Source organism: Diadema setosum, chromosome 15 (genome assembly GCF_964275005.1).
Source record: "Diadema setosum chromosome 15, eeDiaSeto1, whole genome shotgun sequence".
Taxonomy (NCBI): Eukaryota; Metazoa; Echinodermata; class Echinoidea; order Diadematoida; family Diadematidae; genus Diadema; species Diadema setosum.
In genome coordinates, this window is record NC_092699.1 from 1,411,880 (window position 1) to 1,439,764 (window position 27,885).

A 27,885-nucleotide genomic window follows, 5' to 3' on the forward strand; every position below is an offset into this window, starting at 1 on the left:
GCAACAGACGATAATAAAAAAGAAAAAGAAAGACAGAAAGAAAAGAAAAAAAAAAGGAATCATAAAACCTTTTCACGTGCATGCTTCGATATACACATGTAGGGGGTGCCTACCTTTATTCTTGGAGTCGTCGAAGTGATAAAAAATAGACCAAAACTTCCAATGTATAGGGCCTAGTATAGGTCAACATAATTATAATAGGCCCTAAGTCCTGTATAAATTCTTGTATAGTTATCACTGAAATTTGAAATACCCTGAGCAACATCAGAAACGATCAGATCAGCTGGAAATGCTATTTCATGAAGCATAAGAAGATCTTACTTTGTTATATTTCCTTTCAGACGTTTTGATTGAAGATCAGAAAAATAAACAATAAGGAAGTCAAGTGGCGATTTGCTCTGACATAGCTCTTGACAAGACCCTTGCTGTAAAATGATTTTCTAAAAGAAGTGAAATGAACATAAGATATGTGTTCATCAACAAGGGAAAAACGGTGAGATTTCCAGATGAAAAGTCATCGTCATATCTGTCAGGCAACATTGAATCGGCAATGACCGAACGCCCGCACTTTCTATGAGAAATGTCAATAGGAAGAGAAACATAATCCCACGGAGCTACGATTATGTAAATCAGGTGAAAATTCTCAAAGAATCATGCATAAACCCCGAGTGCCGTAAACAATAACCCATGACGCTTCACTGAGTATGTATTGCTCTATCAAATTCATGTTTCCAAAAATACTTAGTATCCTAACCCACAGTAACACATCCCCAGACATGTGATTCCCCACCCCACGGGCTATATACCTCTCCCTGAGCCATTAACTAAGATGTAACTATTATGGGATGGAGAAGTAATTATTATGGGATGGAAGTAAGGGCCACTGACGTCATTATGCGCATGTGCAATTAACGTTTTACTACCCTTTTGTCGAGGGGGTAAGTTTTTGTCTCCGCCATCTTCTGACTTCCTCCCCTAGCGATAACCCGGATTTTAATCTGTGAAGTGGAACACACAAGGGAGACACTGGTCACGGAATTCCGTTCACGGAATATTGCTGGATCTATTGAGAATGCCAGGAATGGCAAAAAGGGACGAAGAACCGGACGATTATGGATATGATTTAGACACGACCGGTGAGAGTGGGGCCATCAACGAGGGAGGCGAACAGGCCGACTTCGGTATGTGAATGATTATTGAAAATATCGATGATATTGGCGATATTTACGAGTGCGGTACTGTGATTAAATTGCATGAAAATTTACAAATGCGTCAGATATAGTTTGTGCATTATTATTTCGAGGTCTGACAGAGATTTAAAAAAATTATGCACCTGGGAAAGGAGAATTAAAGCAATATTTTCGACGCTTGGTCAAGGTCCGCCGATCATCGTAACTAAAATAACGACGTGATCGATCATCGTCTCTAGCGAACGCCGGACACCGGCGATCTTCCAATAACATACATTTGAACTGTAGGCGCCAAATCCTAACAATCCCTTGTTCACGCTAATCTATGATGTTTTACCTTTTGTCTGATAGTTGAATTTTCAATGTTTTTGTGTTAGCATTCCTGTAAATACAGCGATTTTGGCGAGGTGTTGCTTACGGATGAGTTATGAAGATAATTATCAATCCCTTCATTTCGCACGCTGAATGAATGGGCTTATGGAGTTTGTGTGTACGGATATGCGTGCGTGTGTGTATCGAGCTACACAGGCGTGCTTTGTGCGACCCATGTGATGTGTGTGAAATAACAGCTTGTGTGGCGAAGCATGGACTGTTGTTTGTGCAGCGGCCTCGGGGGTCGGGCTGGCTGCCCAAGCCATGGCGTGGGCATGGCGTAGATTCCCTACGTGAATTTACAGTGTTGGCCCCTTAGCTAGGCCGTTTTGACATGCATGGTGAAGTCTCAACTAATGAAGTTGGTCAAATCTATGTGTACTTGTGTTATGGATGAGAGTCATGTATTGAAATATTCCACATTTCTTTTCAGATGGCGATTCCCCACCAAAGAAGAAAAAGAGCAAGAAAAGTAAAAAAGAAAAGAGGAAGGATGGAAAGTCCGGCAAGAAAAGAAAGAGGGATAGCGAGGTACCCAGTAACAAATACACTGTTTCTTATTCTATTTCAGCTCGTAGATCCAACTGCTAAATGAAATCTTTCCAACATGTTTATTATTTCTTGAATGTAAACGTGTTGGCAGTGCAGTGCACACACATTGCTTTACACTTGTGGCGTAATTCAGGGTTGGTTGTGTGCATAAATAAATCATGTGTCATTTTGTGAGTCATGGCATTTTGAAAATCTTGAATCTTGTTTTCATCATTACCATTGTATAGAAATACACATTTTGTGAGTTTACGCTTACAAACCTGTTGAAAATTGAATTTGTTGTGAAAAAGAGATCAGTAAAGTGGTGTGCACATTTGTAAAGATGTGAAGTAGATCTACAACTTCACACAACTATTACTGTATTCTGCTAAAATAGAGTGTGCTTCAATAGAGATCAACTTCAGAGTACTTTCTGAAGAAACACATACGTATGTAGTTTAAGGAATGATTTTGATCCTCGTAATGGAATCCAGCCTACAATTTGCAGTTGTATTCAAACAAGTATCTGTAATGTGGCAATTTAACCCAGCGTTTGACAAGATATACAGCTGTATACTGTAAATTAATTAAAAAGCAGTACCATTGTCTTACTGTATGTCACAACTGCAGTACCGGTACTTGGAATTAAACCACTGTGTATCATATAGTGACATTATACATTAAGTACATGTACATTGGTTTGACGTACAAGTAATAACCAGAGATGGTATACAGTGTAGGAGTGTGCTGTAGATTGTGATACTTGTTACAGGGATGAGTAACTGCTGAATTAAACTGGTTAATTGGAACCAGCATGATTCACATTTGTTGATGATAAATGCCTCAATATGTTTGTGGAATTATCAGAGCTACCAAGTCTCACGCATTCTGCGTGAGACTCAAGCATTTAGGGCCTGTCTCACGATCTCACGCAGGGCACCCATTTTTCTCACGCATCGGGTGAAGTCTGCAATTTGTGCCAAAAATAAGGAGTATAGCTCAAAGGATTCAAGTGATAGTTGCAATTGAAGGTATATTTCACTTTTGTCTTTCAAAATTAGTAAAAAATAGTCACTTAAGTATGCACCAGATCGCATCATTAAGAGCTAAAAATTCAAAAAAGCTCCCTACCACGGGAGGGGTGACACCCTCCTCGTTCGCGCGTGCATGCTCGTGAGCGCCAAAACGCCGAGTCATGAAAATCTCACTCATAAAAGTTTTTTGAACTTGGCATATCTGAATTATTATTTTTTTTTAAGTCTAATTTGGAACATTTTTGTATGCTTTGTTGATGTTGAACCCTAGCCTTTTTATGTTTTTTTTTTCTGTGTTGTGACAGATTTAGTTATTAAGATAAGGTGATTACATGAGGGAATTGATTGTATCTTGATAAATACATCAGCACACAGCGTACAATCAATTGTTTGTACTTGAAGTCATTGGAAAATATTTCAACAGTCTAGGGTCAAGTACATGTACAATGGTACAGTCACAATAATATGTACAGTTGGAGAGGTAAATAACCAGTTCAGAGTTACACAGTTGAGCAGTTAACTTTCATCTGGCATGGCATTTCTTGATTTCTTGATTTCTGATTTGATAGCTTTCCCTTTGCATGTGTTTGCTAACATTTAAGTTCGTGCTAGATTTGTGCACTTACTGTAATTTGTGATGCTGACTTGTGTGATGTTTTGACATACTTTAGGGAAGTGATCATCATGGGAGCGATGACTCTGATGGCGACATCAAAGGGAAGAGCAAGAAAAAGAAGGAATTCAAGGTGATCTGTCTTATACTGTCTAGATATGATCTTTTTTTTTTCTTTCGTCTTGAAAGATATGACACTTGCAGACTTAACATATTCTTCTTTCATTGATTCAGTGGGGTTGGGATTGACAAAATAAATTAAAATCTTTTATTGAACCAAGCATATTGGGGATGTACATGCTGTAGCAAAATATCTTTAGCAGTGTCATCAATAGGATACCATACAATTAATCAAACATACAAGTACAGGTAGAGCATAGAGTCAAGACAATTGTGTTTGTGTGAATTGCTTGGAATGAAATAGGAACTGTACATTACGTTGAGTTGTCTGCTTCCTTGGTTCATGTTCCTTCAGTCATACTGATAACACAAATTAGCCAGTCACTCAATGGTCATACAGCTTGTCGAGCCTCATTTCATTATTTGCAGTGTGAAGAATAGTGCATGTTACTGTGTATCCTCCTAATATTGTGTAATTCTATCTGGTGCTCTTTGAGTTTGCAGCACTATGCGCATGACGCATGATATGGTATACAAAATGTACATGTACAGTGTATGTTGTAAATGAATGATTTTGACAGTGGAACTATAAACGCTCATCGCAGATATCCATTTCTTTTTCTTTAAACAATCTGGTTCCTATACAGATGTGTGTCATTTCTGTCTTTGCTACCCCTCCCCCTTAAGTGCTTCATGCTGAAAAAGATGTGTCGCATCAATCACATTTTCCAAAGAAGAGCAATTTGTGATATTTTGTTATTGTGATTTGGTGGCTTGGCTTGTCATTGCATAGTATCATAGAAACCTTGACTTATAATTTTTTTTTTTTTTTTTGTGTGTGTGTGTGTTTGTGTCCATAGCAGCCCTTGGAGCCATTGCCCCTTACACTGATCCCACCACCGAAGCCACAGACAAAGACGTCCATCGACCTCATGCGTGAACTAGGCATTGAGGAGTTTGAGATGGAGTACACAGACTCTGACTACGACGAGCTCATCAACTACAAACTCTTCTCACAGCACATCCGCCCACTGGTCATTGAGAGAGCTCCCAAGCTGCCCTCTAACAAGCTGGTCAGTCTCCTGGCTCTCCTCTGGAAAGAGTTTGCAGCAAATAATCCCAAGAAGGGTCAGGCAAAGAGACCGACCATCCCGGACTTCAAACCTTTGACTGAGAGTTTGAAGTCAGACGAGGAAAAAGAGGAGCCCAAGAGAGAGTCTCTTGAGGTGGAAGTCAAAATTCATCAGGAAGAGAAAGAAGAAGAACCCAAGGAGAAGAAGAGCAGCAAAGCTGGTCAGTTCTTTTTTAATTTTTTATTTTTATTTTTTTTTTTCAGTGAAATGTGGGATTTTTCTTGTAAATATAACACATCACAGTAAATAGTTTACTTCAACATCACTATGAAAGAGCAGAAGAGTCTGGCATGAAAGCAGCGTTGAAACTCAACCGCAAAAGTTTCATATCTGACAGATTATGAATGAAATTTATTGCATTCATCAGTGGAGAAAAATAATATGGCTGCAGTTAGCTTGTTTTGGCAATGATACCGTTGAGGAGCCTGCCTTATCAATGCACAAGACTTTATTCATTATCTATAGATCAAGCGTTCTCATATATTTGATTAAAACCAGCAATCAGTTTTGTTTTGTTATACATGTTTATGGCGTATGACTTAAAGTGGAGACAGCTGTGCTTTCTTTAAGGCATTCTGGAAGTAAAGATGGAGAATGTATGCTGTTGTAGATGCTTCACTACATGTATAAGGGCACTTTTCAACAATTTAGCTGCATGTCTATGTTACCAGTGACCCTGGATGAAAGAGTACTTGCAGCTGTATGAAAATGTTCCATTTGAGATGATTGTTACTGCTTCATTATAGTAAAGATCTGTAAGTGACTTGCTCTACCATGTACTCAGTTTTTTACATTAACTGTTGTATAAGACAAAAATCATTCAGCCTAGGGGATGGTTTTTCCTGCATGTTGCTATACTTCATAGTAGTGACTTGATACATAATTTTGAAAACTTGTAGACTCAATTTCTTTTTGTACAATTATACATCATTTTACATCTTGGCAAAGTTATTTTTACCTCCGCCAAGGAGGTTATGTTTTTGCTGGTGTTTGTTTGTTTGTCTGTGTGCAGAATGTGTGCAATTAATCAAAAGGCGTCTAGATTGGGAAATGGGGCGATTTTCAGCATGCATATGGGTGGAAATGAGTTGCTTGGTGGAGGTCTGCACTCTCCGAGTGCTTTTCTATTTCTTTTTTGTTTTGTTGTTGAAGCAGCCCACCACTTTGTTAAACAGTGTTTTGACCTGCAGAAGAAATTTTGCACATTGCCTTACTGACATGCTGTATTTCATTGATTTTACAATGTACAGGAAAGGGCAAAGCAAAGGAAAAGAGCAAAAAGAGAAAAACGGTAGCTCCGCTGAAAATAAAAGTTGGTGGTCTGAACAAGAAAAGGAAAGCGCCCTCGGTGAGTACTGTGGAGAATGCAAGTGCTAATGATTGCACTTTGATGAAATTTGCTGTAATCATTCTAATACTGTATACGCCGTATATTTTACGAGTCTACTTTTTCGTGAATATGGACTTCATAACAATTTCGTGAGTGGTTAAATTCACAATAGTGGAGTGCAGTACTGAACGGAGAAATGCATGCATGAATGTCACATTCATGTCTGGATGAGATTCAATATTTTCATGTGTTTTTGAATTCGCGCGTATCAATCACCTGACCTGCAAAATTCCTGAAAATAAAAACCTCATGAAATATTTGGCGTATACAGTACTTCGTTAGCATTGTTTCTATACATTCTCTTATTGCATTGGGAACAAATGTTTTAACCCTTTCTTTGAACTAAAAACTGGTAAGAGAAAGTTCATCAGATGTTGAGGAGAATGCCTTGTATGTGTGAAGTGTTGTAGATGGTGATTATAGGGAAAGGGATTTCTAGGATATATGGTAAAGTAGCACGACATTTATAGCCAACTATACCTTCAAACATGTAGATTCAGGATTTTCACAGTATCCTACACTACGCGCAATAAGAAACGCCTCCGTCAATTTCGTTTTCCAACGAAAGTTCGTTATCGATCGAGTAGCAACGAAATCTGGACGAAATTTGGACGAAATTTCGTTATCGATCCATTAGCAACGATTCTGACGCTTTGTGGACGCTTTGTGGACGCATTTCACGCACGACCGCCCGCTCAATTCCGTTCGGCAAATGCGTTGCTCGTTCGGAAAATGCGTGTTCGGAGCTCGGCAGTTTCGTCCAAATTTCGTTAGAAGCGTCCGTGATCCAAGGCGCACATGGAATACAGTACACACGTGTGTGTGTAGTGGCCACATCCACAGCCGCTAGCCGGCAAGAATCACTGCAAGATTAGACTCAACAAGTAGCACAGCGGTCGGGAATGAGAACAGTAGACAGGCGTGGAATTCACCTGATACACATAATAATATTAAAGATGGTAACATGTATACATATATCGATGCCGTTTTCATTGAAGCAATTTGTAAAAGTTTTAGTTTCCCTTACCCTAGCTGTAAGTACGGCACCGTTAGCAGATTATTCACTGCATTTAGTGAAAGTCACCTGATACATGCTATACATCACATGGTGGTATGCGGGCTGCATGTAACCAGGGAATGTGCACGTATGGGAAAGGCGAGTGCGCCGTATGTGCGTCGCCATTGCTATGGCATGGCTCGCTCGGCTGAACGAAACAGAGATGTTATACGATGTAGTAGTTCACGTGTTTTGTTTTGTTTTTTACGAGCAGAAAATAAACAACTGTTGATCATGAAATAGACTAAATTACCAATCAGAGATCATTCGGGTTCATAGTATTTAAGAGAAATCACGCAATTTTGGCGAGGGTGAACCCACAGGAACCCACAGGAACCTTATCGTAGAATGCCGACCAAAAAGAAAATGGTTTCACTAAAATTGCGTGTACGTAAAATCCATTTGAGTATAGAAAGAAAATTAACCCCCAAAAAGAGGAAAAAAGAAATTAGAAGGATTTGTTCGCCGTTATTTGGTCATTAAATATATTTTCTTTCTTCAGCAATTGCGCGTTACATTGCCCGTTTTTTTATTGAATCAGGGCCCTGTTGCATAAAACCCTTACCGCTGGACTTACCGCTCCTTTCTAGCGGTAAGTCTTCAAATCAGCGGTAAATTTTATAATCCTTGATGCTGATTGGCTGTGATGCCTAATTTTGACGGTAGTTACCACTGAAATTCAATGGTAAGTTTTATGCAACGGGCCCCAGAAAAGCAAAAAAAAAAAAAAAAAAAAAATATTCAAAACAAGACAATTTGTACGTTTAATTCTTAGTTTGATCAAGGAGGTATACCTCCTTGGTTTGGTATCGTTTATTTCTTTATTGGACAGAGAGATAATTCAGACGGTACGTGGAATTTTCAAAGCGACTAATTCAGACTGATTCTTAGTTTGACTTGGCTCTTTCTTTCTTTCTTTCTTTCCTTCTTTCTTTCTTTTTTCTTTTTTTTTTGGGGGGGGGGGTGGGGGGTTGAGGGTCATGTTCGTTGTACCCATGCACCCATAAGGTTCGTTAGTACGAAAATGAAACATTCAGATACACGCGACTTCCCTACACGAAAAATAGATGTTCGTAAATGTGATAGTCAAATTATGATTCATAATCCGAAATTGCACGAATGTTTGTGATTGGATAGGTGCGTTATTGTCGGATTAGCAAACCTTCGGAGTACTGTAGTATCGAGCCTGTTGTATTCACGGATAAACGAACTTTTGGAATAATGAATTTTATATTCAGAGCAAGACAATACGTTTAATTCTTATTATAGTTTGACATCGTTTATTTCCTAGTTGTGAAGCGGGAAGCGAGAGATAATTCTGAAAAGAAGTATACAGACGGAACATGAAATATTCAAAGCAGCTATGAGATTAAATCTTAAGTTGTTTATTTGTTTGTTTGCTTGCTTGTTTGTTGTTATGCTCAAGTGTTGGTGTAATTATATATACATTTTTATTTTTATTTTTTTAGGGGGGAGGCATTTTTGTAGTACCACTGCACGTAAAGTTCGCTGATGCGAAAGTGATAAAATATTCCGTAACACGCAAATTCCCTACACCATAGATGTTCGTACCTAGTGTGAAAATAAAATGTATTACTATTATTATTTTTTTCCCCATTGTTCGATTAGCAAACCTTCGGAGTGTCAATCCTTTCGTTTTCGGATAAACGAACTTCCTTAACTCACAACACCACTTTCAGAGTAACAAACTAGTCATTATTTTATTCGGGCATTGAGAATACACGTAGTTCAGGAAAATCTTTAAGGCAAGAATTACGATGGATTCTTAGTTTGAAATCATTTTATTGATTTCCGTGCTGTTCATTATTCCGAAAAAGAAAACGGGTGCGCTATTCCGATGGTTACGGCGTTATGTCGAATCCGAAACACGCATATTCCTTGTGCCTATCCATGTTTGTTGATTCGAAAATGTAATCATGCTGCGGGTAATTGCTATAGGGCCATATATTGTTTTATTTCTGTCTATTGTTATATTATTATTATTATTATTATTATTATTATCATTATTATTATTATTATTATTATTATCTTTAACATTATTAACCAATATTTTGATTAACGAGCATTTTGTTGGCTTTTTTTGGGGGGGGGGGGGGCATTGCCCGATTAGCAAACCTTCGGAGTGTCAATCCTTTTGTTTTCGGATGAACGAACTTCCTTTCCTCAGAAGAAGAAATCAGAGTAACAAACTAATCATTATTTTATTCGGGCATTGGGAATAGTTCAGGAAAGAAATAGAAGGGAGGAATCCGAAACACGCATATTCCGTGTGCTTATTTATACGTCATGTTTATTGATATGCTGCGGCTAAGGGCCTATTGGAGGTCGTTATACCTCTCGTTTGGTGTATGATTTCTTTCGTTTCATATCACTTTATTTGCTCCCTTCATGTTCTTAATCTAAAGGTAATTCTTTCAATTGCCTCGCACTGTGTACATGCATTTTCGTAACGGCGATTTCCCGCTTTGCTGCAGTATTTCGAAGGGTGTTTGATGCCAGCCGCTTCGGTGTGCTCTGTGGTAATGTTTATGTAGTTGTCGGGGAGGTTGTTGATACTTTGTCTGTTGACATTTATTTTCGTACAGGCAGGGGCGGATCCAGGAATTCTGTACAGGAGGGGGGAGGGGCGCAACTAATATTTCTGGTGCCACTTCCGGGTTTCACTTCTATTTTTTTTTTTTTCACGATAAATAAAGGGGGCGTGCGCCTCATGCGCCCCCTCTGGATCTGCCACTGCTACGTGTTCATCTCGAGTGATGGTGATCGTGTTTCTAAATGTTTAGAAAAAAAGGACAACATTATCTGAGTGATGCCTGATGATAGTGGAGGTGATGATAATCAACGATGCTGATGTAAAAGACGGCTTGCTGTGGATGCTGAGCGTTTATACGTGCCCTTCGTTTATTTAAATAAGTTTTCCCTCTTTAACTCTTCTTTCCCCTCCCAAGAATGATAAAAAAAGAAAATACTGTACCTACACCTCACAACAAAAGGAACCACGTGTGAACAACTATCGTTAAGTTCAATCGAAACGTTCATTATTAGCAAAGAATAAGGGGAAAACACGAGTGACGGAAAATGATAGAAGCGACGAGATTGTCTTCTTGTGTATAATGCGGTCTCTTGGGATTGGAAAAACCCCACCCTCGGATCCCTTTGTGGAAATTTCCACAAAACCAGGTGCGTGCCAGACCCCAGGTGCCAGACGAAAGAATGCGCGCACTGGTGTAGTATATCGATCGAAGAACTCGCTGGTGAGTTGAGTTAAAGGAATCATTGCAAAGATGTTCCGATTCTTTCGCCTTTCTTTAGGCGCATACATCGAACAGTCGATTATTGCGTACTTGATCTAAGTACAATGTATTTATATGTTCCCGAGCTGTAAAAAGGAATTGATTAATCACTCAAAAATGCAATCACAGATTATGAAAGGTCTCATATGCCTAGACAAATTCACTGAGATGTCCTATGTGAGATGCAGCCACCACCCGATTAAACAGCAAAATCATGACAGTAAAATTTCACGCTCACCAAAACTGCCTATTACTTTTCATATGAATTTTGGTTATCAACACTCGTTCGTGGATTTGTTTGTTTGCATGTTTTGTGTGTATTATTCCTCGATCCTGAAAGACGTAATAATTATTCGCATCGAACGTAAACTGTTTACCGTAACTAAGCCTATGGCGCATTCGATCCATTCAACTTGCAGTAACCTCTAAGGCAGTAAGTTAGTAGCACATGGTGCATTCCTTTGAACCACATGTTTCGCATATCGGCACATCCAAACACATTAGCGATCGTCGTTATGGCAAACTTTCCGATTACAGTCAAGGGAGAAGAAATCGTAATACTGTACATGTACTTACGAAAGTGATTATGCTTAAGATCAAATAAAATGAAGAAGTTTGAAAACAACTTGGCAACACTCAATCAAGTTTTTCATTCTCTCACACAAAAGCTCTCTTGAGAAAATGAAAGCATTTCCCCTCCCCTGCTAGATAATGGAAGTTTTCATTACTAGCCCAGCAAGTTTTGGGAGTGTACATGAATGTTTTTAGGATAGAGTCAAAAGGGACCTAAGCTTTCGATTATAGCAGAATCTTCGTCAGAAGCAAAATGGCAAATAGGCAGAAAAAGCAACCACACACATGTAAAGCGACTTCACACGACAAGAACAGTCAGGGCAAAGGGACACGGAACAAAGAAAACAAAAGGAGAGGGTAGGAAGTCATGGGCAAGGAGCCCAACAGGTAAAGGGAGGGGGATTAGAGCAGGAGGATGGACAGACAAAAGGCAGGTGAAGGTTAGTAATGGTCGCCGTGAGGGCCAGGGGGCAACCATTGAAGGAAAAGGATGAATATGGAGGCAACATCAAACAAGATAAGGAACAACAGAGAGATAAAGAAAGGTAAAGAGTGAAATAGCAACAGCAAAGGGGGGGGGGGGGGTGAGCAAACAGCAAGCCCTAGAAAGGATCTGTACAAGTACCAAGAGGATGCAACAAAATGAAAGTGAGAGTCAATCAACAAATGCAATTAACCATATCAAAGTATGGTAATATTAATACAGTAATAATGATGATATTGACAAAACAAATTACAGCTGTAGAATAATAATCATTAAAGCACATAATAAAAAGGGGGACACAAAGTCCATGGGAGAGAAAATGTATACTTGCAAAGCAAGTATCAATAGGCAAAATAAATACATTTCAAAGAGCTGGTTCATATGAAATCACCTTTGATTTATGATTTTACAAACAAGAATTTTCATCGCTTACTTATTTCTTTTATTACTTTCGTAATGTCATGATATTTCATGATGGCATGTGTTCTGTCTTTACATGGCAAGATAGGGTTTTTTTTTTTCCATCCAGGGTCAAAAGAAGAAAGTGATAGAAAGATAATTGAAAGGATAGAATGAAACACCTACTCAGCAGGCTCTTGATATAACGCAAAAGCAATTCATCAGAAATGCAGTACAGTTCTAAATAATTTATCAGTGGAAAAAAGAGCAAAGAAAATGGGATTTCGAGTTCAATAGGAGTAGGAACATCGCAATTTACAGACTTGGACCTGATGCAAACATATTGTCTAGCTTCTGGTTGAGTTTCTTCAGAGACATAAATTTTGGTAGCAGTAAACCAGAGTGAACAAGCAAAAGGATACAATTAAGTGAAAAAATAAAATGCAGGTCTCTAGACCATTCCAGTGCACGATCGAGCGAGCAACACTAAAACAGCCCCCAGGGCCAGGCCATGTCGTCAGTGTCACAGTGCACTCTCGTCTTAGATCATACAGGCCTACATTGTACATACATCGTTTCGTACTCGTCATCGCCAACGTCATGATGGTCGGTCACACGAAATAAATTGCATCATCATAAGAGCTCTTATATCAACACCACTAGATAGTAGAATCATTATCATTATCACTATCATTCCAGTCAATCTCATCCAAAGCGAAACCCTCAAAATCCTCAAAATCATCGTGGTTAATAATAATACTCTCACAAAACACATCTGTAAACGATTCAGACATCGCAGACCTAGCTACACATCTTGCACACAAAAATGAAATGGAGGTGGAAAACTACGATGAATACACAAAAACTATCGACGATGGCATTTTACCGTAGCAGAAAATACACAGAGTATCTTGCACCGGGAAAAAAAATGGATGTGGAAAACTACGATGAGGAAAACTAGGGTGAAAACCCGATGCGTGAAGACGAACGATGAAGACACTTTTACGGTAAAAATACTTACACGGAAACAAACGAGTGGGTACGATATTCTCGCACACACGAAGATAATCGACACATCGTTCAATCGAAAAACTCAACAAACACTCGAACAAAAACTCACCCCAAATTGTGGCAAACAGGGTAATCACTTAATAAAAATGAGAAAAAAACACTCTCAGAAGTATGATTGTACTCTGAAAAGAAAGGGATACAATGATACGGAAGCAAAAGAGAGAAAATGAGAGAAATGGACGGGAAACCTAGAGAACTTCGACGAAAGAAGAGCTAGCGATTCGCGATTAGAGCTAACTTTGTATACACTGTAGCTGTGTGTGTGATCGCGCGTACAAAGGGTTGAAAGCGTTGAAAGCGTTGAAAGCATTGAAAGCGTTGAAAGCGTCCACAGCTTCGGAAAAGCGTTCGGGGATTTCGTTGAATTCGTTGAATTCGTCCAAAATCCGTCCATGAAGTCTGGACGCAAAAAGCGTTGAAAACGTCCCAGGCGAAATCAACAACGCTAAAAGCGTTGGGACGAAATTTGGACGCACTTTCGTCGGGCGTTTTCTATTGCGCGTACTGTACCTCTCCCATCTTGATAAGGCTGTATGCTGTCATGGCTTATAGAAAACAGTCAGCAGAGGCGCATGCAATCGAGATGTATGCTGTGAGAAATGGAAGGTACCGGTATAATGTGTAACCTGCCACTCACTCAGTGAGGCTGCTGAAGTATTGATGCCCCACCCCCACCCCCCAAAAAATAAAAAAATAAAAAATGAAATAAAATAAGAATAAAACAACAAAAGAAAAAAAAACCCAAAGGTAAAATATTGCTCTGGTGGTCTCGTGATGTTTATGAGTTCTCTTAGAGGCAGTTCTGATACTGTGTATTTTTGAGTAGCTATTGAATCGGGTATGACTATTTATTACATCTGTATTTTCTCTTCATTGACTGACGAGCAGGATAGTGACAGCCTCAGTGATAGTGACCATTCCATGGATGATGATGAAGACAATAGTATGAAGAGTTCTAGTGCCAAGTCTGAAAGCTCAGCCTCACGTCCTCCACCACGCAGCAGAGCTCCCAAACCTCCCCGTCCCAAGGCTCCGGCCAAGAAGAAGAAGAAGAAGAAGCCCACCACGTCAGATGAAGAGGATGGCTATGAGGTGGGGTGTCACTTTAAGTCATAAAACTTTGTGCAGTAATGATGTTATGCATCTCTTGTGAGGAGTCAGCTAGTAGCATTGTGACAAGAGAGTTCATGCAAACACAACCCTATATTCTTTGCATGGGTTGCAGATCATAGCTTAAAGTATAGTTTTTTAGAGATGCTATCATGTGAAAGCCCTTTATTAAGTGAGAAAAGCTGTATAGAAAGTCAAAAATTTTGAACATGTTTCATATGTTTTGTGACTTGAATTGTTGTCTTATACATTCTTTTTTCTAGGCTTCACCTCTTACTGTATGTGCATATGAAGTGTAGAATATTTGGTTCCATTATTAAATGGCAGAATAGAGGCTGTTCTGGCAGATAGTAACATAGGCATGGATATTATGCAAGCATTTACTGTTTACCATGGAAACTGTTGGGTGTAGATTTGACCAAGTTCCTCCTTCCCTTTGACTAGACTGACCACCAGGATTACTGTGAGGTATGTCAGCAGGGAGGGGAGATCATCCTGTGTGATACCTGCCCCAAGGCCTACCACTTGGTGTGCCTGGACCCTGAGCTAGAGACTGCCCCTGAGGGTAAATGGAGCTGCCCACACTGTGTGAGTAAAGATCGCCTTATCTGGGGATAAATGAATTATTGTGTAAATCATGGTACAGTAGTCTAAGTTTAGATTACTGCTCTAGTGCAACACACGTGTAAAGACATCTGGTGCTAATTTAGTGGTTTAAGTGTGCAGTGTATCATATGGGTCTTCAAGGAATCAGAGTGCTCATTGTAAACCTATTTTTGCATAGGATAGCACTACATTTTAGACAGTTATGATGATGATGATGATTATTATTATTTGATTATTACTAAATAAATGCGTTATAAACATGTGCTTTGGCATTGAGGTAACATCTGATATTTGTCATTTTGTGATTGATATATAAGTCAGACACTTTATATTTTTGTTCGCTGTAATACTTTATGTCAGATTCATAGAATAGTAGTTGACTCTGGATGACAAAATGAATGATGTAAGTCTATATCAAACTTTGTTAATTAGGAAGGAGAAGGTCCGCCTGAACAGGAGCCGGATGAACACATGGAGTTTTGTCGTGTGTGCCATGATGGTGGGGAGCTGCTGTGCTGTGAGCAGTGTCCGTCCTCCTATCACATCTTTTGCCTCAACCCACCACTCCGCAAGATTCCTGATGATGACTGGGTGTGCCCACGCTGCGCTGTAAGTCTTTCTGATTCTTTAACTCAGCAATTAGGTAACTGAGACAGGTGTATGATATAATAGAATCATATAAACAAACAACAGTAGATATACATTGCTTTCATGTTGTAAGCGTTTGGCTAAAATTCTGACTGGAAGTGTTATAAATAGCCGGATGGTACTTGAATCTTTGTGCTGTATCCTTTGTAGAGTAACCATTATGGTGTCCAGCTGTCTGTTGTACTTACCACTTTATATGTCAGTGGTATTAGTAGTAGATTTGTCTAGTGATTTCCTTGCATGTTAGGAAAATTTTTACCGCTGAAGATATTGTTTCAGATCAGTTTAACCACATGTCATTATCATGAAACACAAAACTGCAGTACAGCTACAGTACAGTGCATTCTGGTTATAATGGACACATTTATAACGAAATTCTGGTTACAATGAAAGAAAAAAATTCAGGCCTCAGCATTACCCGCTCTTTGTTCTGTATTGCTTCCTTGTTCGGTTCGAAATTTCGATATAATGAGAGAAAACTGCCAGTCACGAGGACTTCGTTATAACGAGAGTCCACTGTACTGCCTTCCTTTGAACACATTAGTGCGAACCTCCGCTGGGTAGAGTCCAGAAGATCCTGACCTGGAGATGGAACACTCCAGAGATGCCTCCTGAAGAGCCAGAGGAGGAACCACAGGAAGGAGAGGAGAAGAAGGAAGAAGATCCTCGCTTGAAACAACTCAGAGAGCTGAAACCTAAACCCATCCGAGAATTTTTCTGCAAGTTCCATGGCATGTCGTACTGGCATTGCGAGTGGGTCACTGAGCTACAGGTGAGCTGCTGCTAGGTTCCTTTCAATATTTTGCATATTTGAAATGTGACAAAACTTTTATCTCACATAGCAGTGGCAGATCCAGAGGGGGGCACTCTGGGCTTGTGCCGCTGTTTATCTTTTGTTAAAGCAAGGGAAATAAAAAGAAAAAAATGGGGTTCGGGTACCCCCCTTTAGGTTTTAAAGAAACCTTCTTTTTACCGTCCTTTACAGAATTCCTGGATCCTCCCCTGCTTAGTCATACTTTTTGTTGTCTGTTCTTTATAGCTAAGTAACATGAGAATGACTAGATGCAGCCGTATTGCAATGAAATCTTGTGAATGTGTGTATGACTGTACATCAGCAAAATGATTAGAATGACCTAAGTTATGAATGTTGTTAAATTCCCATCGTGATAATGCTCTGATTTTTGTCTCTCCCAGATGGAAGTATTCCACAGCATCCTGCATAGAAACTTCATTCGTAAGAATGACATGGAAGACCCTCCAACGTTTGATGACGAAGAAAGCATCGCCAGGGCGAAGAGGAAGGAAGCCAAACATCATCAGGACCATGATGGTGAGAAGGAGCACAAGAAACCTGAGGATGAGAAAGAAACGGTATGTCATATCACAGAGCTGCACACTAACCTATTTTTCTACAGGTCTGACCTGTCTGTCGGACCAGCAGGTGTCCAGTTTCTCCATCTTTTACTGGTCCATTCCTGAAAAAGTTACTGGTCCGACAGTGATTTTTACTGGTCAGGGACTTTCAGACCAGTGCCAGTGTGCAGCATTGCATATCTGCTTTGTTTCTCTATTGGTCTTCTTACAATGTGTCTTGAGATGCCCCATGCATCTGTAAGTGTTGTCATAACTACTGCTCATTAGGAAGGCTGTATAATTATGTCATCTTTGAATGTGACATGACATATAACCAGCTGTGATCCTGCTGTTGCTGTTTGACTAAAATTTGGTCATCAGTGTAAATTACAAAATGGACAAAGAAAAAAAAAAAGTAGAAGAGCCAGCCAGCTAATAAGAAATTTTAAGGCATTGACCTGTGCCCCACATATCTGTCATTTGCCTAGTAAATGAACATGTGAATAGTAATGCACCATGACTTCTGAAATATATCACCACTAAAACAACCCACAGACCAGTGCAGTACAAAAACATTAATATTCACTGTGAGATGAATGCATCTTCTGTTCTGCTTCAACTTTACACTTCGTTATGTATTGAAATTGATAGAAGTGGGGTCATTTAAATGTAGCATGTTGAGAAGGAATTGCATTTAAGTCCATATATGTTCATAAGTATGAACAATCTGATTCATCTGTTATTGCATTGATCACTGCAATGCCGTTGTAGAATAACTGTTCTTGTAGAACATGAATGGAGTTCAAACTTGGTATGGCCCATATTTTCATGCCTATGCCAAGAAATTTTGCAGGAGGCAGTATTGTACTCATCTTTAATGCTTTGTGTTATAGTAAGTGAATTCCTCTCTTTTTCTTCTCAGGAGGCAAAGGAAGGTGAGGAGACTGAAGAACCCAAAGAAGCTGTGGATGGAGAGAAGGAAGAAAAAGAAGATAAATCTGAGACAGACTCTGAGAAGAAGGGTGATGACACGGAGGAGGAGGAGGAGGAAGATCAGGTGGATGCTGATATCCTAGCAACCGTAGAGAAGTTTGTGCAGTATGGAGTACAGCCAGAGTGGATGCAGATACATAGGATCATCAACAGCAAGGTTTGTACAATTCAGAACTCACTACAGGCTTCCTTGACTTCAACATACTTCACTGCATATGTGTGAATGAACACATTTTTGTGAATATCATGGGTGTTCTATTTATATGTACTAAAATATATGTTGGTTTATATATAATTTGATATTATGCAAAAGGTGTTGATTCTTACATTTTGTGGATATTGACAAAGTATTAATGCTTGCATGTGTTTGTGCATGTGTGTGTGTGTGTGTTTGATGGTTGGGTGAGTCTTCTGGAGTGAAATATGAAAGAGGTGGTCAACACAGTCCATACATATTCTTGATAATCTAATTACTATTTAGATTTATGTCAAGGCTAATGTAATAAGTCCCCATGAGCTGAATGCACTAAATCTTCCACAGCTGTGTATCACTGGCCATGTTGACATGTGTTGTTTCAGCTTGGTAATCAAGCTGTCATGAGTTAAACCTATATCTTATCCACATTGACATACTTTATTTCCTCTTCCTGGCAGACTGATAGATACAACCAGACATCCTTCCTGATCAAGTGGAAACTTCTCAACTATGACGGCTCCACGTGGGAAGAAGAGGAGTTTGTTCGTAAGATTCCTGAAGGACCCAAACAGATCCAGTTCTTCTATGACCTCAAGTAAGCTTTGCTTTGACCCATAGGTATTGTTCTGTCCCTCCGTACTGCCATGCAAGTAATCTGACCTTTACTGGGCATAAAGTTATCTCTTCATATGTAATTTTTATATGATTAAAAGTTTAATAAATACTCTTTGTATTTTCATGAATTTTGTGAGTTGGATGCTATGCGCTAATTTAAAAACACTAGAAAATATTAACTGATCCCAACGTGAATATGACATGCATGCATACATTTCTCTCTTCAGTACTGTATTGTACAATCAGGAATTTAATCACTCTCGAAATTGTTGGGAAGTCCCTATTTGTGAAAAATTAGACTGAATAGATTCATGGCATATACAGTACATTTTCTGAAACTAGTCTCAGATTACTATTTAGTTTAACAACATTTGTCTTCTTTTTCTTCAGGGCATTGATGTTTGGAGAACCTGTGAAGAAGAAGAAGAGTAAAGGGAAATCCAAGAAATCACGAGAAAAGGAAATCAGGATTGTGCAGAAATTGGAACCCACTTCAGATGTGAGTTTGGTCGTTCATCTCTGCTTTCTCTTTATATATTTGGCACTTATTCACTTCATCAAGAAATGCAATTATTATTTTTTTTTTTCACCTGTACAGAGCTAGTACCTAAACCTCTTATGTGAGGATGCAGAGACTGATTTTCTAATGTCTACTCTGAGATGTCTTTTCAAAAACATACCAATTTTTTACTTTATCATCATTTCTCAGCTCACATGAGTTCGATGATCATCATTTTTGCAATGAGACTCAGGCATGCATTGTTTTGAAATTCCTTGACATCACTTAAATATCTTGAAGACATTCAAGAATTAAGATAGCCATTATCTGATGTGATATCAGCAGTTTTCATCAACAGTGTATGTCTTTACATTTGTTTTACATAGTCTAATATTCATTATATTTATCTTGTATGTCTTTATATCTTATTTATTTTACTTAGTCTGTATTTATATTATTTTATGCCTTTATTTATATTTACATGTACTCTCACCCTCTGATTGTATGTGTGCAGCTGCGTAAGAAGCTAGAGGTGCAGCCTCAGTACATTGATGCATGTGGAGGCAAGCTGCATGACTACCAGCTGGAGGGACTGAATTGGCTGCGATACTCTTGGGCTCATGACATCTCCACCATCCTGGCTGATGAGATGGGTCTAGGGAAGACTATTCAGACTATCGCATTCCTCTACTCTCTCTACAAGGAGGTTGGTAGCATTCCAAGCTCTCTGTCATACTGGACCAATCAGTAATCCTAGGAAAGTAAAACAGTCAAACCTTCCTTGTTAACAGTGGCCACCTGTGACATACAGCCACTAAAAGATCCCCCCCGAAAGGAGAGCCATGTTACAGACCCTGTCTATAGCAGCCACTTATTTCACCTCCCTTGGGTGGCCGCTATAGACAGGTTTGACTGTGTATGTCTTTGCATACTGGTGATATTGGACTCAGTAGTGAGAAAAGTAGATATGTGAAAACAAAACAAAATGTGAGGATTTGATGTAACTGGGCCTCATCTAGAAATGGTTTTAAAGCTAGCAAGTAAGTGATAAGGAGCCATGGTATCAGCAGGATTATGAACAAATTATTAAAGTAAAGAGAAGTGTAAAGAGAAGCATAAAGAGGCTCCATCAGCAAGCTTACAATATTTTATAGATTAAGAAATATGAATTATTGATATGTGTTTTGAATCAGTGGTTATAGTTATAATTGCCTTGTTTAGTGTGATGCTGCCCCAAATACAGAAGTGTAGAAAGGACTTGGACTGTATCCAGTTTACTAAGAATGACATCTGTTATTACCATCTCATGAATCCACAGGGCCACACCAAGGGACCTTTCCTGGTCAGTGCCCCTCTCTCAACCATCATCAACTGGGAGAGAGAATTTGAGTTCTGGGCACCAGACTTCTATGTCGTCACATACACTGGAGACAAGGACAGCAGAGCAGTCATCAGGTAAATGAACCGAACTATGAAAAATTATCTATTTCCTATTGGTGTGCCAGAGGTTTGCTTGTTACATGTGCATTGAATAACAGCTTTGTGGAGCTATGGGTAAATCATTCATGTAATACCTCTAGTATGATACGCAAAAACAAGAACTCTGTTGTGTATAAAAGTAAAGAGCATCTCGTGTCAAACATGTGTTTGTGTGAATGTGTGTGTGAATGCATACATGAATACTAGGCATACTTACGGAGCTAATAGTTATGGAGATCCTTGTAAATTTTGTAGTGTTCAAAACTTTTGATAATACTTCAATTCCTGATCTCAGCTCCTGCTATTTCCTCTCTGTTTCTCGTATTCTTGTCCAGTTGTATCTTAGATCGTTGATAGTGTTGTGGCAGAAATACTGCCATGTTTGCCACATAATATGGCCGTTTCCCAGATTTAGTTTGTGCCTTGCACTCAAGTAATTTTCCTGTTCTGTATGTGTCTCATCTCAGGGAAAATGAGTTCTCCTTTGAGGACGATGCAGTGAAGGGTGGTAAGAAAGCCTACAAGATGCGCCAGGGATCACATGTCAAGTTCCATGTTCTACTGACATCCTATGAACTGGTCAGCATTGACTCCACCACATTGCAATCGGTCAATTGGGATGTACTGGTAGTGGACGAAGCCCATAGACTGAAGAACAACCAATCAAAGGTCAGCTATCTTGGCTTTCATTTTAATTATGTGTTATTTTCATAGAGTATGCTGTGTATGACGAATATAGCAGTTGACCATACAGTAATTTACTATGAAGCAGTAAAGCAGTACATGTTTAGCATAATTTTTAATTTAGTATAATTAGTTAGTGTAATATCTGTGAAAGCAGTTTTTCGATGCATATTTCAGACATTGGAGGTAAGTGTGTTTGCGTGATCTCTGCAGTTCTTCAGGGTTCTGAGTGGCTACAACATCCGCTTCAAGCTGCTGCTGACTGGCACACCACTACAGAACAATCTGGAGGAACTCTTCCATCTGCTCAATTTCATGAGTCCTGAAGAATTCAAGTAAGTTGCGCCTTCTGCAACTCCCATGTTAAGGCTTTCTTGTGAAATTGACTCATGTATTTGTGTATATGCAGTATATTAGCAGGAGGTGCTACTGCTGTCAATTTGTTTTGAATGCACTGTAGTCTTGTAGCTAGTGTCAAAGTAGTGACTGATGTTGATATTGATGCCCCACGCTTTTGCTGTGGAATTTGCACAAGCATTAGAAAAAAGGTAGGGCAGTGAAGATTACAGCTGAGATTAGATCTTCTGATATTGATAGTGCATAACTACACAAACATGTCTTTAAACATGTAGCTAAACTATTTAGCAAAACAAAACAAAAGCACAAAATTGAGCAAAACAAGTAAACATTAACTACGAAAGTATGTGAATCACAGTGAAATACTGAAGAATTGTAACACTCTAGACACACAGATGAAAGGACATCTTCAATGGCAAGGAATTCTGATTTTTTTTTTTTTTGTCTTTGTGTGCAGCAACCTGCAGCATTTCCTGGACGAGTTTGAGGACATCTCGAAGGAAGATCAGATCAAGAAGCTTCATGACCTCCTTGGACCTCACATGCTCCGTCGTCTCAAGGCGGACGTACTCAAGGGCATGCCGTCCAAGAGCGAGTTCATTGTCCGTGTGGAGCTCAGTCCACTCCAGAAGTAAGCAGCTATCATCCTTTTTACTTCAGCTTTATGTTATCGCCTTCTTTGTAGAGATGATTCTGTGTAAAGAAGATCAGCCAACAGTAGGCAGATGATTAACTGACAGAGAATAATCAGCTGGATGAAATGAAGACACTTATCACGAGATTTATGTCATAAATTCTTTGAATACCGATATTTTACAGAAAATATCTCTGCCGACTATGGAATTTGAAAGGTTGATTCTGATGTTACATCATAGACCGTGTAGTGACCTTTTTTCCCCGTTGTCCCAATTTCAGGTTATGAATGATGGACAAGTGAATGAAATATGGAAGGAAAATTTGACATCAGGACAACTTGCTTCTGCCCTCTCTGCATAGGGAAAGTTTTTCTTAGGATCATGACAGCAGCTGTTGCCAGTGTCCAGTTGTGATGCTGTCCAAAATGTAGTTTTATGCTGTAGTAGAATGTAGAAAGAAAAATTGTTGATTCTCAACCATGCATATTTCCTCTTGCGATATCTCACAGTGGTACACTTTACCAGTTGGTCACTGGCTTGACAGCTGTATAGCTCAAATGATGTAAGCTAAGTTAGTATTGTGTAAGTGCTATGATGGCAATGTATAATCTGTGTTCTGTTCCCGGTAGCAAAATGATTTGTTAAGCCTTGATGAGAAATTGGTGCTTCCCAGAGACAAGAGAGGTATTTCAGTCTTGTAATACGGTGTGTTGCTGTCATTCTGTGCTGTAGGAAGTACTACAAATATATCCTGACCCGAAACTTTGAGGCGCTGAATTCCAAGAGTGGTGGTGGTGGCAGTGTGTCGCTGCTAAACATCATGATGGACCTGAAGAAGTGCTGCAATCACCCGTACCTCTTCCCTACAGCTGCTGCGGTGAGTAGGAGTGGATTGCTTGTGAATATCTTTGGGTGTCTGTTCTGCAAAGAGAATATAGTATTATTTCTCATTGATAATGCATGTAAGCAGGAACATATGACATATCTCACCAAAGTACAGACCTTTTTTCATGTGTGTATGTGTGTGTGTGTGGGTTTTTTTGTTGTTGTTGTTGTATAACTCATTGTGATGTTCAGAATATTAGAATTCCATAAAGTAATTATGGTTATATTGTCATATGATTTTATATGTTAGCAATATATTATTCACTGTGGATTATTTTGTGATGTCTGCCTGGGATAAAAATATGATGTAATGCAATGATGTTTAGCAATGTCTTTCATGAACTGAATTCAGTTGTCAAATTGTCAGTGTAGGTTCCTGCAACTGTGTTCATGACAATACTTGTTCCTCATGATGCTGCTTAATGCAGCTGCTTAATGCAGTGGGAGAAGTGATTGAGTCATGATGAGGTTTCTATCAAGAAATCTAGATTTGCTTCAGTCATGAGACTTGTTGAAAGTGAAAAGGTAAAATGAAACCATTTTATGTTTTTGCAATATCATTGCACATGTAACGTGTGCTGTGGCTAATACTCTGAGGCTGTAAATCAACTAGAAGTTTGTTACATGTTTTACCATACAGGAGGCACAAAGACTGACTAATGGGGCGTTTGAAGTGAGTGCACTGACCAAAGCCTGTGGTAAACTGCTGCTGCTCACCAAGATGCTGAAATTCTTGAGAAAAGACAACCATCGAGTTCTCATCTTCTCTCAAGTAAGTTGCGTGTGTGTGACACTGGGATCATTTCATCCATCTTCATGGACCACACGGTCACAGTATCTAAGTGATTTTACAAACTGTCATTACTCAAAGCTTTACTCCATTATCAGGCAGTGCATGAGTGCCATTTGTCCATTAATGTTTAGATGCAATATCATGTTTATTATCCAATTTAGTACTCATGAAGCTGAACCAACATTGTTATAAGTGCCAAGATATCTGGAGTTCAACATATAATTAGAAAGTTAACAGTGCATTCGTCCATTGGCTGTCCATTTGCATTTGGTATGAAGATATTGTTAATGTCACAGGGTTATGTATTTTGTAATAATCAAGATGTATCTTGATACATACATAAGATTGTCACATGTGGATATCATACTACCTGTTATTCTGAACATCTGCTTTTGACAATGAGTTTGAATGACTGTATAAAATCACTATCCATGCATCGTTGATACATGACATGTTTTCTTTGATTCCCCTTGTTGACAGATGACGAGGATGTTGGATCTGTTGGAAGACTTCTTGGAGGGAGAAGGCTACAAGTATGAAAGGATTGATGGTAGCGTAACAGGAGGTCTTAGGCAGGAAGCTATTGACAGATTCAATGGTAAGCTGAACTTTCTCACTCAGCTTGTGTTGATCTTGTGGATGATTATTGTGATTGACACGTGAATGTAATATATGTATTTAATATTTGATATGTGTATATGTGTGTATTCATATGCATCTGTCTGTACAATTGCATGTAAGTCTGTATGTGTGTATTTAGATTTGCATGTGTGCTTATATTCATTCATTCATTTATATAATTCACAGAGTTCACAGTGCTCATTGTTAAATGCCTTCAGGTGCTTTGATTATGTACAATGTTTGAAAGTCTTCTTTGAAGTGTGTGGGCTGTAACAATAGAGCTGAATATTTATCTTCACTTGCTGGATGATCTCTCCTTTCTGAAAGTTTTTTAAAAAAAAGCTTTGATGAATGAAATAGTTATTAAATTTGGAGATTCAGAGCAAACTTTGATAAAGAGACTGCATTTACAACTATTTTTGTTCAGTGGCACTCTAAAGATAAGGAACATGCATGATCAAACCACTCTATAATTTTGAACTGATCCATAAACTTGCTTGCATTGGTTTTTCTACTCTACAGCTCCTGGTGCAGAACAGTTTGTCTTTTTGCTCTCAACACGTGCTGGAGGTCTTGGTATCAATCTGGCTACTGCAGATACTGTCATCATCTATGACTCGGACTGGAACCCTCACAATGACATCCAGGCCTTCAGCAGGGCCCATCGTATTGGACAGTCCAACAAGGTCATGATCTATCGCTTTGTGACCAGGGCTTCTGTGGAAGAGAGAATCACTCAGGTAACAGGAAGAGATTGTCAGCAAGATGCACAAATTGTCTTCATTTTTCTCTGTATAGTAAAGAGAGTCAGATATTTAAAGATTTTTTAGAGCTCCTACTTATGCTCAGGTATTGAATGATGTCAGTTATGTCAATTTGACTAAACTATATGCATATCTGCTGCTAAATAGTTTTAGTTTGAGGTGAATTTGATCATCTGATATTTTTGTCATTGTGATCTGCTGGAAGGGCAGTCAATAGTCATAAGATTTAAAGGTCCAGTTTACCATTGGGAGCAGTGATTTCAAAAATGTTCAAGATATCACATTTGATGCATATGTGTAGGTCTGTTGTATCACAAAACATCCTACCATATAAGATTTTTGCAATAAAGCCTAAAATATGAGGAGATATCAGCATTTTTCTCAATAAACCATAACTGTATACGGTTTAGTCTGGAAGCATTCTTATTATAATTATTGTTCACATTTTGTGTATTCAACAATACTTAGCATCGATTATACGGATTCAAATTTTTACAGTGGTTGTTTCTATCCCTACCTCACATTTTAGAACTATTTTAAAGCACTAATGTTGGGTTTTTGTTTCATCTGAAATGGTAAATTCTGCCTTTAATTCCTTTGTAGTTGTCATTATCTGTGATTCTACAATAGTATAATAGAAATGTGAACCATTGATGTTCAGTTTTTGTTTAGGCCAGGTTGCTGAGAGGACAATACTTTTAAAGGTGATGATTTTTTTTTCCTTAAGATTCTGTAGACTGCATGAAATTATAACCCATTTAACACAGTCTTCACAGACAGGATTGTGAGAAGTGATAAGGATATGCTTAATATTGTGTGATCAGAATATATTGAAAAGATTCACATTGTGATGTAAAGAGATATTCAATATGGAAATTGTGGAGAGGTGATGCGATTTGTATTGCCTATGTACAGTGCACTCCCGTTATAACGAAATGCTCGGGACCGGCAGTTTTCTTTCGTTATAACGAAATTTCGTTATAACCGAACAATACAATATATAACGAAAACAAGGAAACCATGCATATATATCATATTCTGTTTGTTGAATCCTTAGCATACACTGGAAAGCTATGTAAAATGTGCCTTGGGGTTATTGTATTACTATATTAAACGCTCCCTTCAGAAACTGTGCATGACACAAGGAGCGAACACGTAGTGATGTGAAGCATTTGCCCATGCAGAGACGCTGTAAATGCTTGTTCCGCTACGTATTTTCGAAAGCAATTCGCATTTCGTTATAACGGAGCACATTTCTCTTGTTTTTCTTTGTCTGTGGCGCTCGGAAAAGACTTCGTTATAACGGAAATTTCGCTATAACCGTGTTCGTTATAAGCGAATTTTGTACCATAGACTTTAATGGTGATAATTTTGGGACCAGAAGTTTTACTTCGTTATAACGAAATTTCGTTATAACCGTGTTCGTTGTAACGGGAGTGCACTGTATTGCAGTCTGATATAGACCCTTTGTGTGTGAATGGATACATTGTGTTTTGACACAGTCATTTTGTTGTGTGTTGGTTGGCAGGTTGCCAAGAAGAAGATGATGTTGACCCATCTGGTGGTCAGACCAGGACTGGGGTCCCAGGCCAAGGGAGCTATGTCCAAGAAGGAGCTAGATGACATCCTCAAGTTTGGTACAGAGCAGCTCTTCAAGGATGATGAAGGACCAGGTCAGTCACATAGATAACTTATACTGTGATCATGTGCTACAGGGAGTAATTTTCCTAGTATCGCATTGCACTTTGCCATGCATTCTTTATACCACTGCTACACAAACTATCTTTTGTATAGCAGTCTCCTTCTATAGAAGTATACAGGAATCCATATGAAATATTATTCATGAACTAATATTACTAATCAAATTTGAGTTGGAAAATTATTCCCTCGTGCTAGTAGCAGCAATTCTTTTTAGTTCATAATCAGAATTTGATTTTACCTTCGTGAGTGTTCACCCACTGGTCTCCTCGGGCTTTGTGAGATTGGTATTGACTCTCTGTAGATGGGGTGTTCGCAGTCTTGCAGTTCGAGAAAATGAGAAAGTACATCGGAAATTTGTATTGCTCCATGCCATGATTCTTGGAGTGCTCATGTCCTGCTAGATGTGAATGACCTCCCTGATCCATCTAGTAAATTTGTTGAAGTCTACAGACAAAATCTTGCTTCACCCCCATGTATTATTGTGAACTAAGGAAATTTGCTTCTTTTAGAGAGTTACTAATCAGAACCTCTTGCAAGATGTGATCATACACTTTCTGTTGTCGTGTGAAAGAAAAATATCTGTGCAATTTGAGGATGAATGTTTGCTCAAATTTAGTGAAAGCAAATTATTATCAGGTTCAACAAGGTTGCCAGATTTTGGTTGT

General features: G+C 38.8%; 1 protein-coding gene across 5 annotated transcripts in view; it reads left to right on the forward strand.

Moving 5' to 3' along the window:
• Positions 1-930: 930 nt before the first annotated feature.
• LOC140239332 (chromodomain-helicase-DNA-binding protein 4-like) overlaps positions 931-27,885 on the forward strand; it is a 54,588-nt gene continuing 27,633 nt past the window's right edge. For 4 of the 5 annotated variants that reach the window (XM_072319211.1, XM_072319208.1, XM_072319209.1 and 1 more), the window contains exons 1-23: positions 931-1,181; positions 1,996-2,093; positions 3,799-3,873; positions 4,721-5,153; positions 6,244-6,341; positions 14,170-14,373; positions 14,836-14,979; positions 15,430-15,606; positions 16,190-16,417; positions 16,840-17,016; positions 17,921-18,148; positions 18,646-18,782; positions 19,193-19,301; positions 19,816-20,007; positions 20,620-20,756; positions 21,248-21,449; positions 21,678-21,799; positions 22,279-22,452; positions 23,189-23,333; positions 23,982-24,113; positions 24,615-24,732; positions 25,278-25,495; positions 27,048-27,192. In XM_072319211.1, the coding sequence (XP_072175312.1) occupies positions 1,073-1,181; positions 1,996-2,093; positions 3,799-3,873; positions 4,721-5,153; positions 6,244-6,341; positions 14,170-14,373; positions 14,836-14,979; positions 15,430-15,606; positions 16,190-16,417; positions 16,840-17,016; positions 17,921-18,148; positions 18,646-18,782; positions 19,193-19,301; positions 19,816-20,007; positions 20,620-20,756; positions 21,248-21,449; positions 21,678-21,799; positions 22,279-22,452; positions 23,189-23,333; positions 23,982-24,113; positions 24,615-24,732; positions 25,278-25,495; positions 27,048-27,192 (3,802 nt within the window). In that variant the 5' untranslated portion in view covers positions 931-1,072. The remainder of the gene's footprint in view (positions 1,182-1,995; positions 2,094-3,798; positions 3,874-4,720; positions 5,154-6,243; positions 6,342-14,169; positions 14,374-14,835; positions 14,980-15,429; positions 15,607-16,189; positions 16,418-16,839; positions 17,017-17,920; positions 18,149-18,645; positions 18,783-19,192; positions 19,302-19,815; positions 20,008-20,619; positions 20,757-21,247; positions 21,450-21,677; positions 21,800-22,278; positions 22,453-23,188; positions 23,334-23,981; positions 24,114-24,614; positions 24,733-25,277; positions 25,496-27,047; positions 27,193-27,885) is intronic. The other variant, XM_072319210.1, reaches the window with a different exon arrangement.